This window comes from Crassostrea angulata, chromosome 5 (assembly GCF_025612915.1).
Source record: "Crassostrea angulata isolate pt1a10 chromosome 5, ASM2561291v2, whole genome shotgun sequence".
NCBI lineage: Eukaryota > Metazoa > Mollusca > Bivalvia > Ostreida > Ostreidae > Magallana > Magallana angulata.
Window position 1 is genome coordinate 58003829 of NC_069115.1, and position 21125 is coordinate 58024953.

Here is a 21125-nt window from a genome sequence, read left to right on the forward strand (position 1 = left end):
TAGGTGCACAAATCCACCTTTAAAAAATAGTAGGCTAAAAATCACAACCTTGTCACAACTATTAACGTTAAAGGTAAAAGCATATCTCAGAGGCTCAATAATATAATTATTGAAAAGATAAGATAGGAGATATTTATTGACTAGTTCATCTGGGTGGAGACCCCTGTGTGGCTAAAGAAGTGAGCTAGTTGTCTGCTCATGGCGGTTACGTCCTCCTTGGGGATAGGGTGCATGGCGGAGCCGGCATCAATGAGCAAAAAGCAAAACGAAAATTCGGAAAATTGAAAAGGTCTTTAAAAAATCTATGATAATTCTAAAGCAAAATAAAAGTCAAATTGATTTTGTTTGGTTTTTGCCATCCTTTGCCTGTATACTTAGGTAATAGTTTAGCTTATTTGAAAGCAATCAAATAGGTAAATTAAACCCATATATATATATATATATATATATATATATATATATATATATATATATATATATATATATATATATATATATAAAACCTACTTTTAGACCTCGTAAGTCTTAAGGACCTAGCTTCGATTGTAAAACGTAACCCATATTTTATTTAAATATTTCAAAATGACATGATTTATAGCTTTTGTTTGATATTATATGTACAATAATAAGTCAACATTAATGCTACTTTTTTAGAGAAGATCTTCAGACCGTGTTTTGTTTTGTGAAAACCATTGTTCGTACGACATGTGCAGAGTACATGCAAACACGAGAAGATTACATAATTTACACTATAAAACTTATATACTAAACTTGTATGGTTAACAAAGTTTTAAAAGGGTCAATTTTGTGTTTCTGGCATGTGATTTCTTGATAAATAAAATCATATGCTGTACATTGGTAGTTTATAAGTAGGAGTACTTATAATAAGTGAGGATATCAGCGATAGAAACGTCCTCTAATCTTAAAAAAGGATATGCACAACGCCGTTCACGTCTCCACAAGTGCATTTGCTTAGTCCGCCTGAATAGCTTTGAACTGCGCAGTATTGACATCTAGTTCTGTAGGGGTTATAAGTGTATAATGGGAGCCACAGAGAAACTTCTCTCTCGAGATGCTTTTCTTCCTTTTTTGTCTAAAACAGTTGATACCGTACCCCATGGCGCGAAACGTCTATAACGTAGATTAGATATTTTACAGTTTCTGCTCTCTAAAACACCATTAATCTACCAAGGTGTTTTTTTTACACATCGACAATAATGCTAAAAAAGAAGTTTGGGTATAGAGGGAAGAGACATAAATTTATAAATTCTTAAAAATTGGATTTAAAAAAAAAATGGATAGGGTTAACAGTCTACATTGTACTTGGCATTCTGCAACTATTTGAGATAGGTTTCGTGTAAAAGTGGTGGCAGACGTAGAACATATTATATATCGCTCCTCTATTTCGGAGCCTTAGACTGTTACAAATATTATGATTTCCACTGCGTATTTTTCTTTTTTGTTGATTTCAGACTTTTTATTTTTTTTAAAAGTTTCTTTTCCCTTTTTTGCCATCATTTGCATTATTTAAAACAGTCTAACTTTGCTTAAGTAAAACATCTTTAAACACACTATTTGTTTAGGCATGCCATATGGTGGGTTTATTTTTGTACCAATAGGACGTCAAGTTCTTGTTAAACGTCGACTTTGTTAATTTTTAGCCTAAATTTTTAAACGAATTTTCATCAAAGGTTTCTCAGCAATTGTAATTTGCAGTTGCTTGAAATTTTATCGCACTTTTTGTTTAGGCATGCCAATTCATGCAATATATTTTTATTCCAATCGGATGCATGTTAACTTCCTGTTAAACGTCGACTTTGCTTATCTTGCATATTCACATCATAGCGGGGGTTACACTAGTGAGCATTGGCTCAAGATGAAATTTAATTTTCATAATGAATTTTCCAATAAAAATAATTTTAACTTTATTCATGATTATTTCGTTTTCCATTTCATGACCTTATAACTATTCACTTTCAAAAGCATTTTATAGCAAACATGATAGAACAATTGAAAAATAAGGGTTTTATTGAACAATACTGATAATATCTAATATTATATATTAAAAAAACTAAAAATAGAGCATTATACTCTGAGGCCTTATCTTGTTGAGAACTACGTCTACCATTAGTAACAAATGCGTGTGATAAAAGACTCCTACTTATAAGGTGCACAAATCCACCTTTAAAAAATAAGCTAAAAATCACAACCTTGTCACAACTATTAAAGTTAAAGGTAAAAGCATATCTCAGAGGCTCAATAATATAATTATTGAAAAGATAAGATATATTTATTGACTAGTTCATCTGCATGAAGACCCCTGTGTGGCTACAGAAGTGAGCCAGTTGTCTGCTCATGGCGGCTACGTCCTCCTTGGGGATAGGGTGCATGGCGGAGCCGGCATCAATCAGATCTATCAAGGTTTTCTAAAAACCAACAATAAATTGTCTCACAACATGAAAAACATTATTAGGTATACAAAATATTAGGTGCTTTAATAATTACACGCTCATATAAATAACAACTGAAGATTTTTTATTTAACACATTTTTCTTTGATTCCAGATCTCTCATTTACAGACTACATTACTTTGATTGACAATGGTCAATGTAAGCCTCATTTCTTAATTTGAATTTCTATTTTATCATGAATCTGTAATGTTGAAAAAAAATGTCTTATAATATTTTATCTTGTAAATTTGACAATGATTGCATCGACCTGTTTAATTGAAGATAAATTTGTTATATCACTTTCAATACCAGAAAAAACCCTCATTAAAATCCCCTTCTTTCCAACTTTCCAACTATTTATCACTCATGGTCTAGAGAAAGAGTTGAGTCAATTAAGAAAATATGTTTTAAACATGATAAAAATAACATAAAGTTAACGGTTTGGGAACTAATTATGTTTGCCATTTTAAGGCAACATTTGAAATATCAAATGAGATGTATTTATAAATGTATTAATTCAAGTCTTGAAATTTTATTTAAGTAATGAATTTAATTTCAACGTATATTATACGATATACGAAAACGCTTCATAAACTGCAAAGCAGTGTATTAAAAAGCGTAAACTGACCCACATTATGTTATACTCGTATAGCATACGTGGAAATTAAATTTATTTGTTATTATTTAAATTTGAAATACTAAAATTAGATAATCATTAACAAGTTGATGACGTAAATTTATACAAAAATTAAAAGTCAAGCGGGTTAATACGTTTCGCATACGTGTCGTATTGTGACGTAGGCAAGTTAATTATGTTAAGGTCAGACGAGTCGTTCCTCTAGAATCTTTTTTGTATCTCCTCGTAATAAAAAGTTCCAATAAAAAATATTAATTTTATAATTATTTTAAAAATGATCAAAATTTACTTGACTTGGTTATATGTCTAGATGGCCGAGTGGTTAGAACCGTGGCCGCTCACTGTCAGAAGCGTATTGGTTCTAGAGGTCGTGAGTTCAAAGCCCCGCCCTGGCGGAGATATAGTTCTAATATAGTGAATTTCGCTGTGCTGTAGATGCATTTACTTTTATATCAGCAATTCAAGTGTATTTTCAAGAAGATTATGTAGTAAATTGCATACTCTAATATTTTGCAGTAATGCCTGGTAAGGTACCCTAATTTTTTGCAAGAAATCTTGTCAAAGTAGTAGCAAACCATTAACAAATTCCTGGAAAAAGTTATCTAAAATTGAGGAACGTATCGTCTGACCTTAAGGTGGCAGGGGATAGTTTCGAAGGAAAGACCCGGTCAAAATTTTGAAATAAAGGGAGAACCTGGGGTTTGGCTGGTTATTTGAGGGGTATAAATTGCTAGAATATTTATTGCAATCATTTTGTGGATAGAGGAGCTCATGTCAATTTCATTGATATATGACACTTTAATACTGGTAGCACTTTTCATCAGATATGGAATAAAAATGCGGAACTGAGGCCAAAATTTTCACTTTCGGTTTTGTGCTTGAAAAGTAGGGTGGGTTCAGAACACGAAATGTCACTCGAAAAGAAGGTGATTGACCCCCCATCAATTGGTGATTATTTGCATGGGTATACATTAAGCTACAAATCCTATGGTAGTTTATGGCAGTTGCTCGGGACTGGAGCGTGGTTCTGGACCCATGAAAATGTGAAAAAAGGGCAATTTTTCAGAAAATTTTGAGACCGTCCCTGGCTGTTCTTTATAGTGATATATGTAAGTTGTACTTGTTTTATTCTGAAATGTTTAAAAATTCTCAAGAGTCGGGACCATGTGTCCCTTGCATGCAAACCAATTTTAGCAAATTTAAAAATCCACTGAAAAATTAAATCTCATATATGAGCACTATCTGCCTCACATTTCCTCGGCCAAAAAAACTATCCCCTGCCACCTAAGCCAATCAAATCAGATGTTACAACCAGAATTAAATTATATGAAAAAATCAGATTGATCGATTCTACTCATTGACAAGTTTATCTATCGAAGAATTTTGTATAGATCCGATTGTGTTTTTCTAATTTACCAGCACGAAATGTCAAATTCTCCTTGTCAATAGATTAAAAGCTATTTAGGTTTACAAACAATCATGCATCCGTTTATTTTTTTCTTTCTAAAATTATCAAGATATTGAATATAACATATTTTTTCGTAGATTCCAGATCTCTTATTTACAGACTACATTCCTATGTAAGAAAACAGCCAATAAAAGCAATATTTCATAATTTGACATTCCTATTAATCATGAATCATAATCAGGAATGTTTGAACATTATTCCAACAAAATATTTTGAATATGATATCGTATATTTGAGAACAATTATGTATAACTGAAAAAAAACCCCACAAGTTTGTTAAATATAGAATATCACACTGTTGTTTTGATTTCAGCCCTGGTATCAGCACGGGAGGTTGGTATCGACCCAATGATTTAAATGTTGATTGATATTAAATAAAGCGTGCTATTGTTCTGAATACACAACCGTTGTGTAGGTTACTTCCCCTTGCTTAGATACATATCACTCTTTGGTGCTATTTTTAATATATTATTTTCCAATTTTCAGCAATAAATAAAAATATTCAGACGTGTAAGGTGATGCTTTGTTTTATTTATTTGTTATTCTATCGTTATTTTACAAACTAGTCTTAATTTAAAGCAAAAATATTTGGGAATAAGCGATTTTAAATTTGAGGGCAATACAACCCCTTGACGACAGGCTGCGACAGAGAAATATCAGCCCTGAGGGCGATACAGCCCTTCCAGTTGCTGTCTCACCTAGTCCAAAACACGTGTATCAGGGCTGATACACTACTAGGTATATGATATAGCACTTTCAATGTCAGACAACCAATATAACTCCGTTTTGAATTTTAGATAGCAATCTTGGTGTTTATCAGAAGTATGATTTCTAGTATAGAGGGCTGTCTCTATTTTTACCTCTATGCCATGGAGTCCGTGTGAGGTGTGGACATCAATCTGTTCCTGGGCGCTCGTCTTATACAGGTAGCATATATGTAGGGAAGACTTTACGGCCATAACGTGCTGAAAGGAAAAATCGTTATCTTTAGAAATTCATATTTGCCGTAAACGGTTATTCAGAATCCCAATCATGGTAAAAAACAAACAAGAAGATATTCACATCATTCTTATACTGTAGCGTAATAATGAAAGAGGAAAACTATTCCTAAAGTTCTCCATGTTATAACACTAGAAAAGATGTTGATGTGCGTACGGGTAAAAATCTCTTCAACTTCACCAATATTAAATTCATTACATTAGATACGTCGCTTATTTCAACAATTTCATAAATAGGTTCTGGTGAGTTACAATAGAAATAAATCCTTACAAAGATCTACAATATAACATACCGAAATGTAGTCGTAATAGAAGGAGAAGGACTCCGTCTCAAAGGCTTCGTGTGTAGTCCGGGTGTGATGATGTCCGTGTGTATGTGTCGTGGGCGTCTTTGTGGTAGGCATACCTGTAGTGGTTTCCAAAGACTGCCCGATCTGTTAAAGGGACATGGTCACGATTTTGGTCAAATTCTATTTTTATGTTTTTATTATTTACAATGCTTTAGAAATGCATTTTTAATGATCAAATAAAATTTGAGAGTCATTCGTAGAGATAAAAGCAAGATACAAGGCTCACAATTCTTTGTCATGTAAACAAGGCTCGTGCCCTGTTTTTGTTTACATATGTTAAATATACCAGTAAAAAATCTTTTTTCAGCTTACTTTTCTATCTTTTTATTTATCTTAAGAATAGATAAACAGTTCCCAACGTTTAACACATTCCTTTAATGTTTCAAACTGAAATTTTTATTTCAACGTTCAAAATGTAAACAAACGCTTTGTTTACATAGCGAAGAATTTCAAGATTTGTAACTCGCTTATAACTCAACAAATGACACTCAAATTTCGGTTGCCTATTAAAAATGCCTTTCTGGAGCATTGTAAATATTAAAATCGGAAAAATAATTTTTGACCATAAATCGTGACCATGCCCCTTTAAAGTGATAGTAAAATTCTCACATTTATACATGTATATTTATCAGAAAAGTAAGGAATAAACCGTAAACTGTTATTAATACAATAATTCATTTACCAAATTTAAATACATTTGACTCATCCTATATAATTTTGTATGGTGTACTACTTTTCATTGATTTACATTAAGATATCTCCAAAGTAAACACACTTTATAAGATTGCATTACTTCGTCCATTTCTTAAATATGTAAGTGTCAACTCTCCCATGCTAGGTTTGTACATTTGCATCGCTATATTTTTATTTACATACATCTGTACAACTCTACATATTTTTCTTTCAGCGGACAATTCCTCTGACTTTATTTATTAGCTTTATTTTATCTGTACATGTACTCTATGTACCATTTACAGAGTTTTTTTGCATGCTCGGAATTAGCAAATTTGTCCGGGGGGTGGGAGGGGGGTAATTGTGTTTTGCAGGGTGGGGGGGGGGGGGGGTCGAAGCCTATTTCGGCAAAATCACCATGTCAATTTAATAATTTTGAATCCTTATCCGCGCATTGTTTGGGGTGAATAAGTGAACTTAAACTTCACACGAGAATAACTCGGTACGATATTATTATCTTTATCCATCATATAATCGAAATACGTCAGAACTAAAATAGATAAACCTTTTTTTATATTTTGAATAGAAAAGGATAAGGCGTGTAAAATAAAGATAAGATACTATAAAATTAAAAGATCTTCAAATCTAATAATTCTTTGACAAATCGTTCAAAACAATGTATATTTCATAAAAAATCGATTTGTTACCCTTCAATATTTTCAGTATTCAGAATACGTTGGTTCAAACTATCGTATGCGTATCAAAAAACATCCAAAAAGTGTCATTTTTCGAACTTCAATGTCTTTTCTTTTATAGAGTGGCTCTGTGCTTTATATTTTTTTTTCGAAGTCTAAATAAGGTCTAATGGGAAAACAAACCGATTTCAATCAACAAAATCGTGGAGAGATGACCTACTTTATATTAAAAATATCATATTGTATCCCAACAATTGAACATTTTAGAAAAATATTAACAAGTCTGTAAATGCGTGGCCAGAGTGTTGAAAATAGCATTTAAACAACGCCATTCGTTGTGACTGAAATAGTGCAGTGCAGTGATTAGAGTACAAGACATTATCTAGCCTCAGAACACGGCTTTTTAGGTTGTGGGTTCGATACCATCAAAACTGAAGGGAAACTATTTTTTTCTAGTTGTTTGTCAAAATACTCAAAACTGAATGTAGTTAAAAAATGCCCTTTTTGCTATCTACAGTGTAATTCACTCATCTTCTTTCAAACTACGTGTATCTATGGGTTTATGATATTCACATCGTTATTATTATAATATTGGATTTTTCGAACATTAAAGTTGCTAAGTAAACAAACTGTCTTTCTGATATACCCATTATATGAATTTCTATATTCATACATGGGTCAAGAACTTTTGTTCAAGGGATGGGGGTCCGAGGGACAGGGGTTTGGTAGTCCAAGGTCTATTTTTCGACGACTTTACTTGTTGAAATTCATAGTACATGTACATGTATGTAATTCCCGGAGAAGCAGAACCCCCTTACCTCCACCCACCTTAAAATCAAGAATTTGGCATGACAGATCCGCGCAAGACATTCTTTTAAAAATATTCAATCAGACTTCAACAGAAATTACCTCGATCTATCGGGTATAAATTATTGTAGAATACCAAAGTTCTGTAGTCCGTTTCCCATAATATTCGACGAAGCGCGTGCCCCTGTCGTCATAGAACCATTTTAACAAGTGCTTGGACTTTGGGTAGTGATGTCAAACAGCAGTGTGATGTTAGCCTGTCCATTTCATTGTATGCCACTCAGCAATGGCTCTTTAAAATCAACAAGATTCGTCTGGCTTTTGAGGTAAGACTACGCAATCTATGCATTTTCACTCGAATCCAAATAACTTGTTTTGATGCAAAAAATAGATACGTCCTACCGAAAATCCAAGGTCTTGTTAACAGGGTTCTAATGGCACATAACCATACAAATCATAAATTACAAATAACGCAAGTACAAATGTCAAACTGGCATCGAACGAATTATGAATCAACAATTTACCAAACTTAATAAGTATCACAAATGACAAGTTACAAATGTTTGTTTACAATGTCCGGAGACCAAATAACAGAGTTAAGTATTAGCATTGCTCTATATACATTTATCGAATAAGTCATTTAGAAAACACAAATGCATAATTACATAGAATGTTCTACTTTTTTTCTTTTCACAGGGAAATACCATGCACTAACAACAGTGTGCTTCTGAAGTGCGATACTTAAACATTCAGACAGGCATGTAATCGTTCCCAGACCTTATTCAATGCTCAAAGTTTGATCAAAATTTTTATTTTAAGTTACATTAATAACACAACAGTACTGAATCAATGACGCATGCTATGTAGGCAAATACCCCCCCCCCCTCAAATTATGTACCATAATGTTGAAAATATATCTCTAAAAGTTGCTATACTCAATTTCATAAAGATCTATCAATAGTTTTTTTTCTTTCGTGAAATTACTAAAGTAATGTCATCATGTCCGTAACGTTGTAACTGAGTAATGCTAGGATATTTTCCATATACATGCATAACATGTTACTGTTTTGTTGTAATTCAATAATAATGGAAAATGCGGGTTTTTTTTTTTTTTTTTTACATAAAAGCTATCATTAATGACTCTTTAGAAAAAGAACCAGTATAATTCATAATCCACGATGCCTCTATTTAAATAGTTCCATTTATTCAACACCTAATATTGACTGATATCAATAGTTAGTGTTAATATTTGGATCAATTGACGTTCACTATGAGGTGTTGTGGCCATTTTTAGACTTAATTAATGCACTTGAGCAAAAGAGATTTACATAAATAAAGAGAGAAATATTCAAATTCTAACGTTTATTAAATTGGATTTTTTTTTATAACTTAATGACACCTTATGGCTAAAAATTATACCTTAATGTCTCAAACAGATCTGATGAGAACTTTGTTGACATCAGACCATAGAGCTTGCTTAAACAATCAGATATCTGAGTAAAAAAACCATCTTACCATGCTACAGAAGCAAATTATGGAGAAAAAGGCCAGCATGGTGTCCTTTTCTTGTCTTCTTCGTGAAAACAATCCAGAAATAGTTTGCACTGATCTGGTTTTGTTATCTATTTGATTGGCTTTATCAGAACATTGGAGACCATGGTCATGAATATCATATTAATGGCATGTTATGATTATCATATATTTCGTGGGTTTGTGTTAAATCAAAAAGTCATGTTACACTGCATTTAAGTTTAAGTCTATATCATTACAATTTGGATTTACATTAAAGTGTGCGTTAACCAGTCAAAGTATTGCTCCTTTGATCAAGAAGAGCTAAAGGATTTCACTGTAGCATATGTGGTAGAGTCAGGTATATGGCATTCCTACTAGCTCTGGCTAGCGGGTTAACCCTTTAGCTCGATCGGTAGAGTGCTGGACTGGCGTGCCAGAGGACCTGGGTTCAAACCCCAGCAGAGGCAAAAACTGTCTCTGTTACATTTGGCGCCCACGTTGGGACACGAACTTCTGAAATCACTACATGATGATATGGGTCACCCTGGGAGAGATAAAACAACATCATTGATACAAGACCGATTCTTCTGGCATAGAATGACAGTTGACATAGAGGAATACATTAAAAAATGTCAAAGATGTATATTGAGAAAATCACCTGAAAACCACAAAGCACCTCTTGTAAACATCGAAACTTGTCAACCTTTGGAACTTTTGTGCTTAGATTTTCTTACCCTAGAAACATCTAAAGGAGGTTACGAAAATGTACTTGTCATCACCGACCATTTTACCAGATATGCACAAGCCATTCCAACAAGAAATCAAACCGCAAAAACAACAGCTGATGTTTTATTTAATAACTTTATCATCCATTATGGAATACCAAAGAAAATCCACACCGACCAAGGAGCAAATTTTGAAAGTAACCTTATCAAAGAACTATGTGAAATTACTGGTGTGATGAAATCAAGAACTACACCTTACCACCCGATGGGAAATGGACTCTGTGAAAGATTCAATCGAACTTTAATCAAGATGTTAGGAACTCTACACCCAGAACAGAAGAAAGACTGGAAGAAACATATTGGTCCGATAGTTCACTGTTATAACTGTATGAAACAATCTTCAACAGGACAGACCCCATTCTATCTTATGTTCGGCAGAGAACCCCGACTACCTATTGACTTAGCTTTTAAAACAAATCCATATGAAGATAAACAGACAATGACTCATTACATAGAGAAACTTAAAGAAAGACTTGAAACATCCTACAATTTGGCACAACAGAATGTAAAACAATCTCAGATAAAACAGAAAGATTTTTATGATAGAAAAGTAAGAGGGGCAACACTCAAAGCAGGAGATAGAATTCTCGTCAAGATAGTGTCTTTCACTGGAAAACACAAAATTGCCGACAAATGGGAGAGTGAACCGTACCTAGTACTTTCACAACCAAATCCTGATATTCCTGTTTATAGAGTTCAGCGAGAAGACAAATCAGGAAAAGTACGAACTTTGCATAGGAATTTATTACTTCCTTTGAATTTTATACCACCAGAAAGAATCGACATATTACCAAAGCCAGTACCAAGAAAGAGGAAATTGAAAAACAAATCAGAAGAGCCAACTCCAACTGAGCCTGTTAAATCAGACACAGACAGTGATGAAGACATGGACTTCCCACATGACGTCATACATGTTCCTCACACTGCTGCTGAGAAGATCTTGGGAGAAGATGTTGGTGACTTGGATGCAGGTGATATTGTGGAGCCTGTCCATGAACCACATATTGCAGAAGAGGACTTCTTACATGATGCAGATGCAGACGCAGATGCTGAAAAAGATGAAGAACAACAGCCGGCTGATCGAAACGCTATCCAGCATTTGGATACTAATGATGAGGAGGAAGATGCAGAATCCCAGGAACTGGAAGATTCACCAGAACCTCAAGTTCGTAGATCTTCAAGAGTTAGAAGAAAACCAACATGGATGAACACAGGCCAATTTCTGGTAAATCAACACGTAGCAGAAACAAGTTGGAGAGACAAAGCTGAATTCCTTCTGAAAGTAACTAAAGAACCGGCTTTGAAAGACCATCGTGATAAACTTTTGGATGGACTTTTAAAAGTTATTGTGAAATAGACTTTCATATTCTTTTAAACCAGCAAAATGATGGGACATCATTTTCAAGCAGGGGGGAGAGTGTAATAGGGTGCATTTTATGATAATTACATTCATGCATATTATTCATATTTCATCATCATCATCTTACATTCCATATTTTACATGTACATATTTAGAAACAGACTAATATCCCTATAACTCCCTGTCTTTTATGCATCTATCAAGTAATCATTACTTAATTACCTTTTCTAGTGGTTTCTAATATTTTATAGCCTTAAGTCATTTCACCTGTATGGTCACTTACATACATGTGGACAGGATCAGGTGGTTTACTTAGCCAATAGTATGTTTTTATGATTTTTTCCCGCTTTAACTGAGTAGCCTTTGTGACAGACCAAGGCTAGTATTCCTAGGAGTAAGACCTAATTTCTTCAAGAGACGATTTCACTTATTTATTTATTTCATCAACATATTTGAAGCAGTCATTTATAGTAAGTGTTCTATTTTTTGGTATTCTTGAACTTTAATATATAATTTAATAGATGATAATGATATTTTCTATTAATTGGTACATTTGGCTAATTCTACTTTTTGAGGTTATAATACCTTATTTATGAAAGAATGTATTTTATAAATTATCCCAGTAATTCATAGTTTTGATATCTAAGCTATAGTATCTCATTTCTAATATATGTGAAAGGTTAGTTATTGTTACCATTATGATATTTAATACTTGTAGTTAGAGACTACCATTGTCAGAGTAATCTGCAGGATTGTGCATGAAACCTTTTTCCATAAACAGGTGATCGTTGCAAAGTTATATTTTTATATTTATTTTATGTATCTTGATAAAATGTAATCTACAAAGGAGTTACATTGAAAGTATATGTTTTTATTTAATTAAATATATATATAGATATTGATAATGATGTAGAGCATATTTCTATATTTTTGTAAATTGTGTTCAAGGGCAGTAACTCTTCTTGACACTGATTAAAATGCATCATAAATTCAGAGTTATCCTTCTTTACAAATAGTTTGATTAGTGAACTCTGAGCATTAATGTATTTCATGAATATGTATTTGAATATGATTGTATATTTTTATGCTGATATCTATGAATTATATTACAGGGTTTAAATCCTTTATCCGAATAAATGAAGAACCCTTAAAGTGGACTTGTTTAATTCTTGGGACAACCCACTATCACATTTGGCGCCCACGTTGGGACCCGGGTATTCTCTGGCGGGTGAGAGAGATTGTTTCTAGAACTTTGCCCCACAGGCATTGGCACTCCAGGAGAGTCGGGACGCCTCTTTCCTTGGAGGGGGACAATGTGGTAGAGTCAGGTATATGGCATTCCTACTAGCTCTGGCTAGCGGGTTAACCCTTTAGCTCGATCGGTAGAGTGCTGGACTGGCGTGCCAGAGGACCTGGGTTCAAACCCCAGCAGAGGCAAAAACTGTCTCTGTTACACATATTTCTATACGAAATTAATTATTTTATACATTAAAAATAGATATATCATTGTGAACCTTTTTTCTGGAAGGACTAATGACTTCTGTATCCATAAAGTAAATTTCCTCTCTACATATCTATAATATTACGTGGTCCCCCCCCCCCTTGAAAGATAAACATCCAGGCTACTGCAAACACGCCAATTTTCTATAAATTTCAGTGTTTAACTTTAAACATGATTTCGACCTCTTTCTAAATAAAGGCAGTGAGTATTTTAACTTCTATTGAATGTCATTTTAATGTGATAGCAACTCTTCAGAGGATGAAAGAGATGTGCAGGTACAAAAGAGAACTTTGAACCAAATAAAACAGATATTGCGGGGTATAAGCGTCTGAATAACATTTGGAAGGATGGATTATTAGTAAACAAATAGTACCAACAAACCAACAAACCGAAGTTGAACAAAGCCATTACGGTCTCCTCTAGTAAGCCAGAATGTACCAGGCTAGTTCCCAGTAACAAGAGACAAGTGGAAGCAGCAGATGCCTGCACTCAGACCGAAGAAAGTGAGAGAATCGTTATGATCAAAAGAACCAAGAGGTTTCGTCAAAATGAGATTGACATTAAGGAGATAGAGGAAGAAAGGGTTTTGTTTGACAATTAAGTAAATTTGAAAATATAAATTATTTTGATCAGCGAGAACAGTTTGTCTACCTGCCATGATAGAAAGAATCTAGACAACGTAGTATAACACCGTAGATCTTGTATAAGTAAAACATCATTTTCCCCCTGGATACTCTTAAGTTTATAATCAAATCCCTCTACTAACAGGGTGATTTTAGAGTTACAAAACATGTTAAGCATTGCAGTTCTCAAAAAAGATCCGTATCAATTGTTCATATATGTGATATAAACCTACATTAAACTCTGAACCCCTTGTGAGACCCAAGAATCGTCCAGGGGTCAACCAACTCAACGTCTCAACAATTTCAAAGAATCAGCAATATGACAAAATGCTTGAATGTAAGTAAGCCATATATTATATCATTTTTTAGTATTTGTGAACAAATAAAATGTTTTCCCTTGAAAAAATTGGATCTCCAATGTAGCTCTACCTTACCCGTTCGTTACGGTATTTAGTATTTTAGCAGGCCAAAGAGAGGTTGTCCTCTCGTATTGTAAGTTTGGCATTGCAGTGGTTTTGGACTGTCACAGAAGGCTTTCCTCTGAGAGAATAGCCCTTGTTCTCTTATAAGGGGCTGATCAGACTGTCGTCCAGGCCTCTGTGCCCATTGTTTGTGCTGAATAAGGCAGCCTACAGTGTGCACAGTTGTTGAAGGGCTACCACATATACTGCCCGTCCTGAATAAGGCAGCCTAACAGTATATGCGGTAATTTAAGGACGGTCATGATCAGTCGTTTTAACTTAGTGGTTGACCTCAGTGGAAGGTTGCTGTGGATCTGTACTGTCCGACCTGAACAAGGCATAACCAGTACAACACACAGAGTGTCAATAATGTATTCATTATACCCTTGTCGTGTTTGTAAATATACTAGATTCCCTGAAAATACTTATTCATAATTAACTTAGGTAAGGTAAGGCTATACCATTCATTTTGACAACCAATACAAAACCATTATCGTATAAAGATTTGGTAAGTGTATACCCAAAATCATGGAAAAGACCAGGCATGAACACTTTCGCTGGCAATATATGTAGCTCGGTACGTTACACTGCCTATTTTCAAAGCAATTGACATAATTTGGTGAAAAATGGCGTAACATTGAATGTTCCATTGACGTTATTTAATTATCTATCTACTAAAACTGCGGCAAAGTAGATCAATTTGCCATGCAAGAGAGCAGTATACCGCAGTTATTGTGAAGGGGTCTTGGCAACGGGCTAGTTTAGTTTTTATCTAGACTGCTGTATAATTTCATTGACTTTTTAAATGTTTAAGCTTAAACATGCATGAGCATTAAGCTTCTTAGATCCATCATACATGTGGTAATAAAATTAAACTTTATTAATGAATTTTCCCGTAATTCTTTGTTAGGTATTAACTTCTCGTCTTAACTGCGCCTAATACCCGGTATTAGACGTTAGGCAAATTCTGCTTCACTTCAGATGAATTATATATATGAAAATTAAACAATCATTTAACGTTAAACCATTATCATTATTTGAGTAAATACGGAAAAAACATAAATTAGCATAAAATATGGGGATAAAAATCCTATATTTTTTTTAGGGATTCCTACTTCTTATATACATGTACTTTTATGCGGTTTTCTGGGCTTTTTTGATAAACTTAATGGGCTTTGCATGGGGCTTTATATGAGGTGTTTTTTGAGGTGTTTTTTTTTTCAAACCTAAAATTCCATGGGGTTGGAACTTTTTAGATCAGATAACTCAAAAACTATCTATAAATGTATAAATTTTTTCAAATATTTGTTCAGGATTAAAAAAACCTACACAGTTTGATACTTAACTTATGGAAAGGGGTGTGCAACGCTTGAAAAAGTTGTCTGTCCCATTGTTACTATAATAGCTTATTTCTTTACGAAATCTTACAATTTATACATAAAATAGAGCTATATCATTAATAACCTTTATTCTGGAAGGAACAAGAATTTCTGTATTCACAAAGTAAAGATCCTCTCTACATGTTTATAGCATTACACATTTTTTTTTCAGAAGGTATAAAATCACACTGCTGGAAACACACCAATCTTCTATAAACTTCTGTGCTAAACTTTAAACATGATTTTGACTTCTTTCTGAATCCAGACAATCAGTATTAGAGAAGATGGGGGAATAAGATGGCGCAACTACCCGTTTGGTTTAATGGTAAAATACAATTTAATTTTTTTTTAATTGAATATATTTGATATGTTATAATACAAGTTTACAAAAGGGTAATTTCTCACCATATTCAGTTTGAAATATTTCAAAAAACGATAAGAAAAAAATAATAAATTCTTAAGTTATGGTGTAATCAAACCCACAACCTAAACACCCAATTTCTATAAAGTTAACTAATGTCTGGTGCTCTAACCACCGAGCCATTTCATTCATAACAAATTGCGTTGTTTAATGCTAGATGACACGTTGGCCGTGAATTTACGGACTTGTAATTATTTTTCCATAACGTTAAATTGTTGGGCTATAAAATAACATTTTTTAAAAGCAAAGTGGATCATCTCTCCACATTTTTGTTGATTAAAATCGGTTTAGATTCCATTAAACCGCATTTAAACTATGACAAAAATATGGATCTCAGACCCACTCTATAAAAGAAAAGGCACTGAAGTTACAAAAATGACACAGGTTTTGACACGAATACGCCAACTGAAATCAACATGTTGCAAATATTTTAAACACTTAAGGGTTATACACCGATGTTACGTTAAATATACATTTTTAAAAATATTTTATTTTAGGTATGCAGTTTCTAATCATTCCTCAATGGGCCTTATTCACCCATCTTCTTTATATAAATGTCATTTTATAGAGCTATTGACCGGATATGAGGGCAACGTATAGGATTTGATGGACCCGAAGAAGTTAATGTTGCCCAAGGCCTGTGTGATATTTTTCACTAGAAAAACTAGTGTATTTTCACGAGGCAACAAGCCATTCATGTCGCACAGCTCTTCGTCTCCGCCGGGATCGGTCGAATGTGAAGTAGTTGTGACCTAGCGGTCTATCAACTTGAATGTTGGACCGGTGTAATGAAGAATAATGACCCCCGTAGAATAATGACCGGGGGTCATTTTTCGACGTAGAATAATGACCCCCCGGTCATTATTCTACGCAGAAAAATGATCCCCCGGTCATTATTCTACATAGAAAAATGACCCCCTTTGCCTGAAGAATAAGTGTCATTTTCATAAAAATGAGCACACTCCACATGAAGAAAAGTGACCCCTGTAGAATAATGACCCCCTTGTAGATTAAATTTTTTCCGTATATTTTTTAGTATTTGTGAAATAGTCTTTACACTATTGTAATTTTTACTGCCGCAGTTTACAGAAAGTAACAGAAATTATAATTCATATTCAAATAAACTTAAAGTGAAAGAAGGGGTATACCTTAAAAAATAAAAATCCTTCCGTTATAACATGACATTGACGTATTGCATCGGGGTATGGTTGTCATCTTAAAGGGGCATGGTCACGATATTAGTCAAAAAAAAAAATTCCGATCTTAATGCTCACAATGCTTTAGTAAGGCATTTTTAATAGACAACCAAAATTTGAGTGTCATTCGTTACATTTTGAATGTTGAAGTGAAAATTCTAATTTTAGACCTAATGAATGTGTTAAACGTAAGGAACTGTTTATTTATGCTTAAAATGAATAAGATCGACAAATCAGCTTGAAAAAGATTTTTTACTGGTATATCGAACCTATGTACACAACAACAGGGCACGAGCCTTGTTTACATGACAAAGAATTGTGAGCCCAGTGTCTTGCTTATAACTTTACGACCGACCCTCAAATTTCATTTGATCAGTAGAAATGCTTTCCAAAAGCATTGTAAATAATGAAAACAGAAAAATAGAATTTGACCAAATTCGTGACCATGCCCCTTTAACTATTACATTTACATATATCTATAGTGTTCCGGCAGGGCCAATCCGACCTTAATATAGGGCGAAGTTGCAAAGGCGATAGTGCGAAGGCGAAGGAGCAAAAGTGCGAGGATGCGACGACGAAGCGCGAAGATGTGATGCCTAAAGTGCAAAGGCGAAGGAGCGATGCTACTATCGCTCTTTCCCAACTTCGCACTCTGGCCGTCGCTTCTTCGCACTTTCGCCTTCGCCTTTTTTGATTGCATTCAGCAAGTCTCGGTCGATTACATAGAATTTAATGCAGGCACCGTACTCGCCAAGGTTTTTCGATTAATCCAGGCTATTATTGGTACGCATGCGCTAGGCCATCGCGCTTTCTATGAATGTTTATAAATATTTTAATGTTTACATGTGACATATATGTTTACCAGTGCTGGCTATGCCTAATCATTATCTACTCCACACAAAATGTAATGTCCACCATAATGTGTACATACATGTATGCACTTCCAGACTCCTATCACTTACCAGCCGTTGGTTTATCGTGGACCAAACACAGTAACATTCTAATTTCATTATGCATGGATCTAGAGGGGGGAGAGGGGGTCCGTCCCCCGGGAAAATTCAATATTAATAATTTCACGCAGTAAAAGGGGAGAGGGGGTCCGGACCCTATCCCCTTGAATAATTTAATTTTATTAATTTTATAAAAATAAAATTTCCAAAATATGCCTCGGAACCCTTAAACGATAAAGAGCTCCGCAATTATAAAACATAGGTAATCACAGATTACAAAGCTCACCGAGACGAGCATCACCTTTATGAGGCATCACCTTTATGAGACCACCTTTATCATATCATATGAAAACCATCTGTTATGATCTTGGATATTCATGGTTTCTGTTTTGACACATCATCTGTTTTAAAAAATTGTATGATTATCATATGATCATATGTTAATAAATACAGTAATATAAAATTAAAAATTGCATCCTATCATCCTTACAATATACATCATGTATATTGTAAGTATGATGTATATTACATGTATATCATATAATTCCATAAAATACCGTACAAAATTGTGAGATATGATATTGTATCTTATGATATGACATTGTATTGTGTTAAACATTATTGTATTTGATCAAATAATACAATATCATAAAACTTAATACAATATAGTATATCATATTGCAATAATACACCATAACATTAAAACATGTGTTATTATACTGTATAATATAGTATGATATTGTATTGTATGATACTGTATCATATTTGATAAATAATATGATATTGTATTATATGATACAATATAATTTGATACAACATTGTATCATATCAATGATACAATACTATTGGATAAAATAAAATATTATATAATACAATTATATTAAACATATTGTATCATATGATACAATTATATGTATTACAACATCATAAAATACTATTTCATGTAATATGATAATATATCATATTTACCAATATCATATTATACAATATCGTATGATACAATATTTTATGATATTACATTATCAAATATATAATTTCATTTGATATAATTCTATAAAACAGAAAACAATTTCATATTATACAATACTGTATGATACAATATCATAGAATATACAATATTATATCATAGGATGCACTATTACATATTGCAATATCATATGTTATAGTATAATGTGATTTAATAATAAATTATTAAAACAATATAATATTATACAATATTGTATCATAATATACATTACTATACAGAACAATATCATGATACAATATCATATCATAAAATATTTAAAAAAATGATACAATATCATATCGTATCATATAACGTTTTACAATTATTATATGGTATTATATTGTATCCTATTAAACAATAGTGTTTCATATCATACAATACTATATCATAGGGATCATGTTATATCATTTAACAACAACTACATATATCTATCAAGCAGGTTTTAGTGAGGTAGGAGATTTCTATAGCATCTTTGATAATGGAGATCAGGCTCTGCATCTGAAGCAACCTCTTCGTTTCATTTATAATATAGTTAAATCAACTATGCAAGCTATCATCTATAAAACATGTGACCTGTTCCGAAAAACTAAACCTCATCAAGCATCATAAACCTATGGCTCAGATTCAGCATTCAAGCCTGTCAGGTGCATCAGTATCATAAGACGCACCATCCATGCAAGTTTGGTGAAGTTAGGACCAGTAATAACTAAGAAATCATCATCAGAGGGCACCAGCAATTAAAACCTTTACCTCCTCCAGCATCCCCAACCTATGGCTCTGATTCAGCATCCATGCCTGTCAGGTGCATTTGTATCATAAGACTCACCATCCATTCAGGTTAGGTGAAGTAGTAATAGCTTAGATACAGGACCTGCATCAAAAACTTTAACCAGCTTCGGACGCCAACGCCGACGCCGGGGGTATAACATAAGCCCCCCTTGACTTCGTCTCGGTGAGCTAAAAAAGCGAAAGCGCGAAGATTCGAAGGCAAGAGTGCGAAGTTGCAAAGGCGAAGAAACCATAGTAGTATCACTTCTTCGCCTTCGCATCTTGGCACTTTCGTCTTCGCATCTTCGCGCTTCGCCGTCGCATCTTTTTATATTCTTCCTATAGTTCATGAATTATACTTCCATTGAGAATTTCCACTATTACAAACTGCTGGGTATGCAGGTGCATCACGCGGAATTAATGCTGAAACCAAAATTATGAAAAGTTTACTCCACTGTTAGGCATTATAACCAAGCTGAAGTTAGTAGGCACTGACAACAGCCATTACGCCAGTAGAGGTTAACGGCCAAAAAAAAAATCGTCAAAGTACTGAGAGTACTCGTACAAAAAATATATTTTACTTCATCGTCGGCATACTTTAGTAAGTTTAGTTAATATCAAGATGATTAATGCATCAATATTTTGTATGAGTATTGGTAACTTTGGATACAATAAAGATCGTGTGACCAAAATCAAGGGGGATATAACCCCCTTACATGGGCCCTAACCTCTTATCAACGCTTTTAGAAACAATCTTTTCTTATTATAATCGATAAGTGTTTATTATGTACATGTATTAAAGTCTATTCATGATCACAAATACAAAATTACAACAAATGTTTAGAATATTGATGTTCATATATCATGTAGAAAACAAATTTAAAACTAACGCAAAATGATTTTTTAAAAATCACATTCCTCAAGAAATGTAAATAAGAAGAATTCATATTCCTACGTTACTTGTCCCCTTAGTCTTTTTCCATAAAGATATATACATGTATCATTCTAAGATTGACAATTCATTCACCAGTGAATATTCCTTATGTTATTATAACAATTATTCTTTCATGATTATTGTTCGTTAAT

At 33.5% G+C, this 21125-nt stretch overlaps 1 protein-coding gene and 1 long non-coding RNA gene across 2 annotated transcripts; one reads left to right on the forward strand and one right to left on the reverse strand.

The window, feature by feature from the left end:
• Nucleotides 1-2268: 2268 nt before the first annotated feature.
• Nucleotides 2269-9724, reverse strand: LOC128184985 (uncharacterized). Its single transcript, XM_052854650.1, has 4 exons — nucleotides 9593-9724; nucleotides 5847-5987; nucleotides 5416-5520; nucleotides 2269-2426 (listed from the first exon to the last, which is right to left on the reverse strand). Exons 1-4 carry the CDS (start codon nucleotides 9629-9631, stop codon nucleotides 2298-2300), a joined length of 414 nt encoding a protein of 137 aa, XP_052710610.1. The 5' UTR covers nucleotides 9632-9724; the 3' UTR covers nucleotides 2269-2297.
• A 1639-nt stretch (nucleotides 9725-11363) lies between these two features.
• On the forward strand, nucleotides 11364-13181 carry LOC128184655 (uncharacterized). Its single transcript, XR_008243758.1, has 3 exons — nucleotides 11364-12204; nucleotides 12453-12515; nucleotides 12847-13181. It is a non-coding gene; the product is annotated as an uncharacterized LOC128184655 (long non-coding RNA).
• Nucleotides 13182-21125: the final 7944 nt, after the last annotated feature.